A 12099-nucleotide genomic window follows, 5' to 3' on the forward strand; every position below is an offset into this window, starting at 1 on the left:
AGTCAATACAAGCACGCCCCAAAATACTTAAAAAATAATAAACTTATATACTCACCCTCCGGTGGCCCCGATGCACGGCGCTGCTCCCCCGATGTCCGCACGGGTCCTCTTCTGGCTTCCGTGCCTGTCGTCTTTTTTTCTCTAACATCGAGCTGGCCGCCATGTTTTTCTCCTGGGCGGCGCCTAGTATGACGTCAGCAGCGGCGCCCGGGAGAGAGCAATGGTGGCGCCCAGCACGATGTTACAGAAGACAGGTGCGGAAGCCAGAAGAGGACCCGCGCGGACATCGGGGGAGCAGCGCTGCACATCAGGGCCACCGGAGGTTGAGTATATAAGTTTTTTTTTTTTTAATGCTGGGCTGTGCTGTATACTACTAGGGCAGGCTGGGCTGTGCTGTCTACTACTAGGGGCTGGCTGGGCTGTTCTGTATACTACTGGGGCAGGCTGGGCTGTGCTGTATACTACTGGGGTAGGCTGGGCAGTGCTGTATACTACTGGGGACAGGCGGGGCAGTGCTGTATACTACTTGGGGCAGTCTGTATACTACTGGGGGCAGGCTGTATACTACTGGGGGCAGGCTGGGGTGGCTGTATACTACTGGGGGCAGGCTGTATACTATAGGGGGCTGGCCGGCTATATACTGGGGGGGGGGGTCTGTGACCAATGCATTTCCCACCCTCGGCTTATACTCGAGTCAATAGGTTTTCCCAGTTTTTGGTGCTAAAATTAGGGATCTCGGCTTATACTCGGGTCGGCTTATACTCGAGTATATATGCTATATAAAAAGTCTCGGTTACTATTTTCTGTAGAGACTGAAAGGTGAAAAAAAAGAAAAGTTTTTGATCTCTGAATGGGGGCTTATTTCTGAGTTGTATTGAACAATTAAAGCAAAGAACGATTTAGTGGGCTGAATACTAATTCCCAGATCACTGGGTGTTCAAGAATACGACTGATGCAAATTTAATTATGAGATAATGCTTTTCCATGTTAAAATTATAACCCATTTCCACAGAGTTTACTGATTAAGGATATTATTTTAAGTGGGGCAAGATTAACCAGCCTGATCAGTACAAGTAGATTTAAGCGCTAAAATGGGCCTCTAATTATGATGTAATTACAGATTGAATCAAATGTATGTACACATTTACCACCAACGCTTGTCGTAATACGCTTTAAACATGTATTGAGCCGGTAATGCTTTATTAATAAAAACCCCTAAGATAAATGATTTAACATTTTAAAGAACAGACATTAAATATTGTTCCAACACAGGCTCTGCAGGACGTTTACCGTAATGCAATATTTCTCTGCAAAAGGGAAGAAATCCATATTGCCAATTTTCTTTCTAATAACGTGCAGGGTTGTTTTTCTGGAAATGTGAATTACTCATGACCTTCAGGAACAGCTGACCTTTGCCATAATTATGAACTGTGTTAACCTTACATTAACTGGAATGACAGATGTGGAGCCCTTGACTGCAGTTATTGGTGTACCCCAATAAGACCCAAAAAGACATGTAAAACAAACTGGCTTAAAAATACTAAGTTATATCAATATAATCAATAATACCACAATACAATGTCTAAATTTTACTGCCATACCATAACGTCATATTACAACGAGATTGCAATGACTGACAAACACCAATTGTTGGTGAGGAAAACCACAAAATTTGAATGGTACTACCATATAGTCACAGTATAGCATAGAAACCACTTAATATACAGTTTGCTTATCATATAGGTAAACACAGTTGTTTTAGTAATAGCTTCAATGATCAAGCATTTTTACCCCCAATACCTCTGAAACCACAATAATGCTCCTTTAGCAAGGAAAGTGCATCTTGTGCAGGGAAAATGCCTACTTTTTCTTCCAAAAAAATAAAAGTCAACCATTAATTTCCCATTAAAAATTGCCTGTTTCTACCCCAGTGCAGTAAGAATTCCTCTCCTTGTTCACTAGAAAATCTCAAAACCTGTCACAAAAAAACTTGCTTACAAACCACACACATTGGGACTTATTTAGTAAGGGTCCCGCGGCCGCATTTCCATCAGGTTTTCCAACGTTTTCGGGGATCGCTCCATTGGGACAGGCATTTGTGCTGCATGCAATCAGATTTTGGCGCATCGCAAGGCTTTCATGCGACAGAAATCAGAGGGCGGGCCGTTGGACGATCCGATGATTATGACTGAGTGCGGGATTTAACGTTTAAATTGTGTTGCAAGATCAAGCATTTACATGCACCAGGAAGAAGAAAGTGAACACCAGCGGACCTGAGTGGGGAAGCGACACATGCAGGAAATCGGGCGCACAATCTTAGTGAATCGCGGCAGATGTGCATTCCGGTCGGACAATGCACTTTCAGGGATCTCGCAGGACAGGTAAGTGAATGTGCCCCATTATCTTTTAGATGTCCTTATACACGTTCAACTTATGCCTTTATCCACTGCTATAATGCCTTTATAGCACTCTTCTAAAAAAGACTTTTATTCATTTATCTCTGTTCTAGTCATGGAGGTGGAAGAGCTGCTGTATAAGGTCAATCTACCCCACCTCACTGATGCCGAGGAGTGAGGTTGATTCCTCTAAATATTGCCAGTCATATTGCCAGTCACTTTCAACTCCCAACTTCCTGAGGGAGTGGCTAATGATATAGCAGAGAAAAGTCACATGCAACCACTGTCTCTCTCTCACACCTGCCTCTCTCCCCATCCACAGGAATTCTCTTCAGCCTCACAGAAGGGGAAAGTAAAGGGAACTGTACATGTCTATAGTTGAATATTGACACATGGTCCCTAAGTACTAGTTCCATACCGGCAGCATGGTATAGCAGTGACACCTGTCAATCAGGAAGAGGGAGGCTTGAACTCAACTGAAGTATACAAACTGATTTTTTAACATTGCAACAATAGAAAGGAACCATTTAGGGCTAAGGGCAATGTTTTTTAATCATAGTTTTTAATGAAATATTTATTTTGGTGAGTTAATTTAAATGGCAGGTTGTTCTATGTACGTTGTTGATTTGTTCTATGTACACAATAATAATCCCCCTTTTGGTGGGCCTTAAAGCCAATAATCCCCTTTAGCTGCTCAGAAGAAGTAAATCTTTTACTCACTTAAACATGATCTAATGATGAATACAGTAAGTAACGTTCCCTTTTTACCTGAAATCCTCAACATTCTCAAAGAATTGTGTGACAATAAGAGACTTGGCTCATCATGTTTTATTATTATTTTTTATATTATGTAAAGAGCCTTCATTTTTCATATGCTGGTAATGGGGAACACTTAAACATCACAATATAACTCCAAGTAAATCAAACTTCTGTGAAATCAAACAGTCCACTTAGGAAACAATGGAGTTTGTCAATGAATTTCACATGTTGTTGTGCAAATGGGATAGACAACAGGTGGAAATTATTGGCAATAAGCAAGACCCACTCAATAAAGGAGTGGTTCTACAGGTCAGTACTAATGCTTTCTGGCTGATGTTTTGGTAAATCTTGAATGTTGGTGGTGCTTTCACACTCGTGGTAGCATGAGACGGACTCTACAACCCACACAAGCGGCTCAGGTAGTGCAGCTCATCCAGGATGGCAAATCAATGTGAGCTGTGGCAAGAAGGTTTGCTGTGTCCCTCAGTGTAGTGTCCAGAGGCTAAAGGTGCTACCAGCAGGCAGGCCTGTAAACCAGGAGACATTGAGGGGAATGTAGGCGGGCAACATCCCAGCAGCAGGACCTCTGCCTTTGTGCAAGCAGGAACAGGAAGAGCACTACCAGAGCACTCCAAAATGACCTCCAGCAGCCACAAATCATCTTGTGTCTGCAAGATGATTGTTGTGGTTTACAAACCAACTCCATGTGGATGGTATGAGGGCCTGACATCCACAGATTGGGTTGTGCTCACAACACAACACTGTTCAGGACGCTTGGCATTTGCCAGAGAACACCATGATTGGCAAATTTGCCACTGGCGCCCTGTGCTCTTCACAGATGAAAGCAGGTTCACACTGAGCACACGTGACAGAGTGACATAGTCTGGAGACTTTGTGGAGAGTGTTCTGCTGCCTGCAACATCCTTCAGCATGACCGGTTTGGCAGTGGGTCAGTAATGGTGTGAAGAGAAATTTCTTTGCCAAAGGTAATCTGCATGCCATTCAGTACTGAGATGAGAACCTCAGACCCCTTGTGAGACCATACGCTGATGCATTTGACCCAGGGTTTCTCCTAATGCAAGACAATGCTAGTCCTCATGTGGCTGAAGTGTGTCAGCAGTTGTTGCAAGATGACGTCATTGAAACTATGGACAGGCCCACTCGTTCCCCAGACCTGAATCCGATTGAGTACATCTTGGACATCATGCCTCACTCCATCCACTCACGTCATGTTGCACCAAAAACTGCCCAGGAGTTGGTGAATGCTTTAGTCCAGGTCTGGGAGGAGATAACTCAGGAGACCATCTGCAACCTCATCAGGAGCATGCTGAGGCATTGTAGGGAGGTCATACAGACACGTGGAGGCCACACACAATACTGAGCCTCATTTTGACATTTTCCACATTAAATCAAAGTTGGATCAGCCTGTAGTTTGTTTTCCAAATGATGATTTTGTTGTCAGCACATTTGTACAGAATAAAGTATTCATTGAGAATATTTTATTCAATCAGGTCTAGGGTGTATTATTGGATTGTTCCCTTAATTTTTTTGAGGAGTGTACATGACAAATAGATTGATAGATATATAGATACCAGCATACATGAGTAAATAAATGTTTTGTGCGTTTTTTACATTTTTAAATAAAATATGACATCAATGTTAAAGATAACGTAGGGAAAGTTTACTATATGTACATATATCTTACTATCTGCTAACCACTACATGTTTTGGTTTTCTCTACAGGAGAAGATTATTGAGAAAGACTTTGCCCTGACAAGGGTAATAATGCAGCATTAACAACGGATAGGCAGAAATCTAGTGCAGCGTATAGAAAAAAAATAAGATGTAATATGAAGAGGTCCACAGTTGTTTTTAGTTCTCAAAAAGCAATTACGGGAAATCTACCATTTGTTTTTATGCATTATGAACCAAACATACCTTGAGAATGCTGTAGCTACACTGATGCAGAAACATATCTTGGTTAATACCTGAACTGAGTGGTTTTGCTGAAAAAACTATTATAAAATTATGTTAATGAGTCTCTGTCTCTCCCGTGGCTGCCCCAGTGCTCTCCTCACCCTATTTATGCAATGCTTCAATGTTATCCCACCCAGCATAAGCCTAGAACGCTGTGTTGTCCCTGCACCATCCCCCAGCTGCTGTGTATGGGTCATCCAGCTCAGGTTGATTAGTCCTGTGTGGATGGTTCAGGCAGCTGTTTTATGTACGGCAGCCAGCCTGCACCCAGCTTTCCCAAGGTCCTGAATTTTATGATTGTTTTTTGAGCAAAACCACTTGGGATTAAACAAGATATGCTTTTGCATCAGTGTAGCTACAGCATTCTCAAGGTATGTTTGGTTCACAATACATAAAAACAAATAGTAGATTTCCTTTAAAAACCCATGAACGTGCTTTGTATCCATACTCAGCTGTTCTTACATACAGTCCAGTATTGGCTATCCATTTAGAGATAATCATAGCTACTAAAATATGGCACATGACCAATGTCTGCCCATAAAAAATACATATTTTCTGTTTTACAGTAGACCTTACATGTCTTCTGCAGATCACTTATCAGCTTTGCTGTATGAACCGGATAAACAAAGTCATCTCATACTCACTGATAAGGACCTGCCTAAACACATGGCATTTTTCAAGTAGTCATCTGACGCCTCATACATTCCTCTATACCTTTCAAAGTTTTTTAAAGCAATGTTTTCTAGTATTCCAATATTCATTACATGTATATGATAGGAACGGTTTTCCATCCCATCTACTGTAACTCAATTTAAAAAAAGTGTTTTGTGCTTCTCCATGGTTTGCGTCAGGAAATATGAATGCTTAGAAATATGGAACAACAGAACAAAACATAATGCATTATAGTTTGTCAAACAAAATATGAAATAAATCTCATCATATAGAAATGTAATAACAAAATATGGAAAATTATGCACCTGTACAGCAATGAACATCCAATATGTTATTGTCATGAAGCCACAAAATGAACACAGTGAAATGAATGGTTATCTAGATGGCACAGATGGGTCTAGCCAAGATATTCTATGTAGATAAGGGAATTTATTAAAATCTCATCTACTTAGAATTGAATTTACACACAAAATATGCTTTTACCTTCATCTCCTTTAACTGACTTGTGACACCTTGTTCTTCTGAACTGAGATCATCAGTCAATACTGAAGAGGACTTGTCAGAGGTTAAAGAAAAGGCCTCCATTTCTGCCAGCTGGACCTAAGCAAAACCATTATTAGTGATATGGATTTGTGAGTTGCCTCGTTCAAACATTTTACTTGTTGCGTCCTGCTTAGCATACAATCTCTGATGAGAGAATTAAGCTTCCAGAAGCTTTAGTTAAATCACCCCTGACTGTTTTGTCTATGGGAGAGCAGGTATTTTATGTTAATCCAATATGCTAATCCTCCGGTGCATGAAGTCAATATAACTCATAAGCAATGCATGGAAGCCAGCAGTGTTGTTTGCAGATAAACCCATTCTAGTACCCGCAGGACTCCGCATCTCTGGAAGAGCGCAGTGGCTTACAATGTTTAGGAACGCAAGGCCAGACTAATCAATACACATTGCTGCAACGTTAATTGGCAATTATGGCAACACTTCCCACATTGCTGCAGTGTTTTCCAATGGACCTCATTTATCAAACAGTGGTATTACATTCCAAAACGACAAGGCTAAATGTGACTAATCAGAATCTATCACCTTTGCTCTATGCCTTTTGGGACACTGCCATTTAACTTGATTGGATTGGCTTCTAAATTTATGCAGGTAACAATATATGTACTTTCTACGGACTAGCCAAGAACTCCAGTGTCTGCACTGCAACAAAAACTTTCAGAAGAATGAAAACTCCTATATTGGTAGAGACAGAACTTCACTTTCAAGGCTCCACTGAGATCAGTAGTGAAAGTAATTTTAGGTCAGGTAAGAACACCTTCTTAATTCCTAAAAATAATGTGTGTAAGCTCTAAGCATTCAGTCTATGTCTAGCAATACACTTCAGATGTTCAGTTGTTCTTCTGTAAAGAAGAATATGTATATATTTGAATGGTCTTGTGGAAATATTCAAGCTTTCAAAACATTAAAGAGGTTTTGTAGCTTTAACACATTCCAACACATAGGATAAGTCACAGTTCGGTTCTTTAAGCAATGGTGGATTGTAACATGGGTTTTTTTGGGGCAGCCATCGGGAGCCAGATGCTCCCGATGAGCCCATTGCTGCCTGAATCACCTATATTATAATCTGGGACCTTTACTGATTTGGCCTGTTCTCCCCGGCAATTATGAACTGTCCGGTTCAGAGAATTTGGCGGTAGCTGGTGCAGTGCTTTACTGCACTGGTGTCTATGGGGGTAATACACTCCCTGCTCTGCCACAGACCGTAGAGCAAACATGACATCGGCAACCTGGTGCAGGCAACGCAGTGACATCACTGCACCTGGAGGCTGCACAGCATGCTAGGAGAACGGGGTAAGGCAAGTATAGTTTTATTTTTGTTATTATTGCTGCACTGAAGACCTACTGAATAAATTAGCTGGATGGAAATTTATACTGGGGGTCTGGAGCTATATACTGGAGGCTGGAGCTATATACTGAGGGGCTAGAGTTATATATATGGGGGTCTGGAGCTATATACTTGGGGTCTAAAGTTATATATTGGGGGTTTAGAGCTGTATATTGGGGGTGCTGGAGCTATATACTGGAGGCTGGAGCTATATACTGAGGGGCTAGAGTTATATATATGGGGGTCTGGAGCTATATGCTGGAGGGCTTGGAAGAATATACTGGGAACTGGATATAGTATATACTGGAGGGTTGGAGATATATAGTAGGGGGCTGGCTATGATATTTAGTGTTGCAAATAAATAACAATAAGGGGGTGCTACATATCACTATGCTGAAAATCATACTATATTACTATATTGATTTACAAGGAGGTGATTTATTGTGTATTTTAGGTATAAGGGATATGCAGTGAATAAATTAATAAATAGGTATGTGGTTGGGGGCCCTATATATTATACAATAAATAGAGGGTGCTGTATATATTATTAATCAAGGGATTATATATTAAATTAAGGGCACACTGTATGTATTATTTAACCCTTACAGGTTTTGCTTTTCTGTTTTTTACTCCCCTCATTCCAAATGCAATCTGCAGGAGAAATTATTGTTATCTGCGGGACAAATTGTACAGTTTTATTGGCACCATTTAATAATCCATGTAGTGTACTAAAAAGCTGGAAAAAATTGAATTTCAGTGAAATTGACAAAAAAACACATTTGCTGCATTCTCTTATGGGCTCTGTTTTTACAGCTGTCATTCTCATACCAAATGAGTCTTCCCCTTTTTTTGGGTATTTACGATCACAGAAATGCCAAATTTATATAGATTTTATTAGGTTTTAGAGGATTTTAAAAAATGTAAATCTTTTGTACAAAAAAATATTTGCCATTTTGCCAAATTCTGATCCAAATAAGTTTTTCACAATTTGGTGTACAGACATATTTTCCGTTGTGTTTACAGCCAGGAATAATCTTTTTGGGCATTTTGGGACGTAATGATGCCTTACATGTTTATAATTTTTGTGTGGGTGGAGAGGAGGGTGATTTAAACTATAGGGTTTTTTAAAAATATTTTTTCACATTTTTTTACTATTATTTCAGACCCACTAGGGCATTGATGGCGAACCGATGGCACACAGAGTCCTCTTTTGTGGGCACCAAGGCCATCATCAGAGAGGACTCCAGGTATCTTCCTGCAGGCCAGGACTTGCTGTGCACAGAGCTATTTTAAAGTGACAGTGCTACCTGGGACTACTGGAGGAGTGGGAAGGTGTGGACAAATCTGGATTATCATTGTAGCTCCTGCTCCGGCCCTGACAATTCTTCCTGCTTAGGGGACCCTGGAGGGAATTTACAATGATCATCCAAATTTCTCCTATTTTCTACTTTATTGGTGTCCTCAGGGTGCTGATATGAATAAAAGGTGTGATGGAGCAAGGAGTATAAATCACAAATTAAATTTCTGTGTTGGCACTTTGCAATAAATAAGTGGGTCTTTGGTTGCAGTCTGCGCACTCTGTCTCTAAAAGGTTCGCCATCACAGGGTACTTAAACCCTGCATAGTCTAATTACTTATACTATATATTACAATACTACTGTATTGCAGTACAGGCAGTCCCCGGGTTACGTACAAGATAGGGTCCGGAGGTTTGTTCTTAAGTTGAATTTGTATGTAAGTCGAAACTGTATATTTTATAATTGTAGATTCAGACAAAAAAAATTTTGGCCCCAGTGACAATTGCAGTTTAAACATTTTTTGCTGTAATGGGACCAAGGATTATCCATAAAGCTTCCTTACAGACACCTTACAGATGATTATTGCATTCTGGGACTATAGTAAAGCATTCAGTAAGCTTCACCAGAGGTCAGAGGATTGTGTCTAACTATGGGTTGTCTGTAAGTCAGGTGTCCTTAAGTAGGGGACCGCCTGTATATAGCAATTTTACTGCCATCTGCTGGCTATTGGAGATCACTATACATGGCAATCCTACGAGTCTCTATGGCAACTGATTGCCACCCTCCGAGGATGTCCCGTCAGGGTCAGCGAACGACCACCCAATATAGCCATGCTCGTCAGCAGTGAGGTGCGGTGGTCAGTTTCCACCATAGCACTTAACAGGTTAACTGTGGCATTAACATAAGGGTGTCAGCTGTATTATACAGTTGACACCTGCTGTGTATGGAGAGAGCTCAGCGAGTGAACTCTTTCAATATACCACACACAGGTCGTAATAGTACATCCTGGTGCACAAAGGGGTTAAAGTGTAACATTTTTTCATGAGGTATAATATAATAATTTCCTATTAATATTAATAATATGGTAGTAATATGGTAAAAGTGTGGTCAGTTGTGGTGTGAGGTGCACTGTGAAGTAACCATATGACCATCTAGTATCCACTGCCCTCTACGTTCCGTACTGGACTCCGCACACCTGAGATTTTTTGATTGACATTTTACCTTTTGGTTAATGCATGCTGTTCCACATAGACCGGTATTGATTTAATTAGCATTATGTGTAGATTGGAAAAATCTAGACGTAAAAATTACTACCTTTACAATACAATTGTACTTTAATTATAGCCTTAAAGGGATTGTCCAAATTAGGTTATTGATGGTCAGCTGATAAAGTAACCTTCTGGAATAGAATCTCCCAGAATAGACAGTGGAGTCCATTAGAATTAGGGTGGCTGCCAGTATCTGCTGATCTGTGGTGGTCTCGTATGTCAGATTATATGCAATATTAATGGTCTATCCTTTGGATAAGCCATCAATATCATTATCCCAGCAAACCTCTTTAGATTGCTTGGCCACTTTACCTCATGTTTTTTGTAATGTGTGTATAAGTGTTGGGGGGGATGCAGGATATTAGGTAATTTATCAATATACACTCACCGGCCACTTTATTAGGTACACCATGCTAGTAACGGGTTGGACCCCCTTTTGCCTTCAGAACTGCCTCAATTCTTCATGGCATAGATTCAACAAGGTGCTGGAAGCATTCCTCAGAGATTTTGGTCCATATTGACATGATGGCATCACACAGTTGCCGCAGATTTGTCGGCTGCACATCCACGATGCGAATCTCCCGTTGCACCACATCCCAAAGATGCTCTATTGGATTGAGAGCTGGTGACTGTGGAGGCCATTTGAGTACAGTGAACTCATTGTCATGTTCAAGAAACCAGTCTGAGATGATTCCAGCTTTATGACATGGCGCATTATCCTGCTGAAAGTAGCCATCAGATGTTGGGTACATTGTGGTTATAAAGGGATGGACATGGTCAGCAACAATACTCAGGTAGGCTGTGGCATTGCAACGATGTTCAATTGGTACCAAGGGGCCCAAAGAGTGCCAAGAAAATATTCCCCACACCATGACACCACCACCACCAGCCTGAACCGTTGATACAAGGCAGGATGGATCCATGCTTTCATGTTGTTGACGCCAAATTCTGACCCTACCATCCAAATGTCGCAGCAGAAATCGAGACTCATCAGACCAGGCAACGTTTTTCCAATCTTCTACTGTCCAATTTCGATGTGCTTGTGCAAATTGTAGCCTCAGTTTTCTGTTCTTAGCTGAAAGGAGTGGCACCCAGTGTGGTCTTCTGCTGCTGTAGCCCATCTGCCTCAAAGTTCGATGTACTGTGCGTTCAGAGATGCTCTTCTGCCTACCTTGGTTGTAACGGGTGGCGATTTGAGTCACTGTTGCCTTTCTATCAGCTCGAACCAGTCTGCCCATTCTCCTCTGACCTCTGGCATCAACAAGGCATTTCCGCCCACAGAACTGCCGCTCACTGGATGTTTTTTCTTTTTCGGACCATTCTCTGTAAACCCTAGAGATGGTTGTGCGTGAAAATCCCAGTAGATCAGCAGTTTCTGAAATACTCAGACCAGCCCTTCTGGCACCAACAACCATGCCACGTTCAAAGGCACTCAAATCACCTTTCTTCCCCATACTGATGCTCGGTTTGAACTGCAGGAGATTGTCTTGACCATGTCTACATGCCTAAATGCACTGAGTTGCAGCCATGTGATTGGCTGATTAGAAATTAAGTGTTAACGAGCAGTTGGACAGGTGTACCTAATAAAGTGGCTGGTGAGTGTACATCTCTTTATACTTCTGCTCTGCTTTATTGATATGTAGTGTGAAGCCTCTGGTCTTTTACCTCATCAGCCAGATATTTCTTACCATAAAATGGCCACAGATGGAGGGTCATGTGATCTCTCTCTGTACATGAACAATCGCCAGTTAGCGATCACATGAGCCTCCATCTGCTTTCATTTTACGGACAGGAATCTCTGGCTGATGAGGTAAAAGACAGTAGGCTTCACTTTAGATATCAAG

At 41.3% G+C, this 12099-nt stretch overlaps 1 protein-coding gene across 2 annotated transcripts in view; it reads right to left on the bottom strand.

Moving 5' to 3' along the window:
- The window catches only part of CACNA1I (calcium voltage-gated channel subunit alpha1 I), a 510641-nt gene that overhangs the window by 17040 nt on the left and 481502 nt on the right, over positions 1 to 12099 (bottom strand). Inside the window, exon 34 of one of the 2 annotated variants that reach the window (XM_072127724.1) lies at positions 6288 to 6404. The exons of the other annotated variant lie outside the window; for it this stretch is intronic. Within the exon in view, the coding sequence (XP_071983825.1) occupies positions 6288 to 6404 (117 nt within the window). The remainder of the gene's footprint in view (positions 1 to 6287; positions 6405 to 12099) is intronic. 2 annotated transcript variants of the gene reach the window in all.

This window comes from Engystomops pustulosus, chromosome 10, assembly GCF_040894005.1.
Source record: "Engystomops pustulosus chromosome 10, aEngPut4.maternal, whole genome shotgun sequence".
NCBI classification, from domain to species: domain Eukaryota; kingdom Metazoa; phylum Chordata; class Amphibia; order Anura; family Leptodactylidae; genus Engystomops; species Engystomops pustulosus.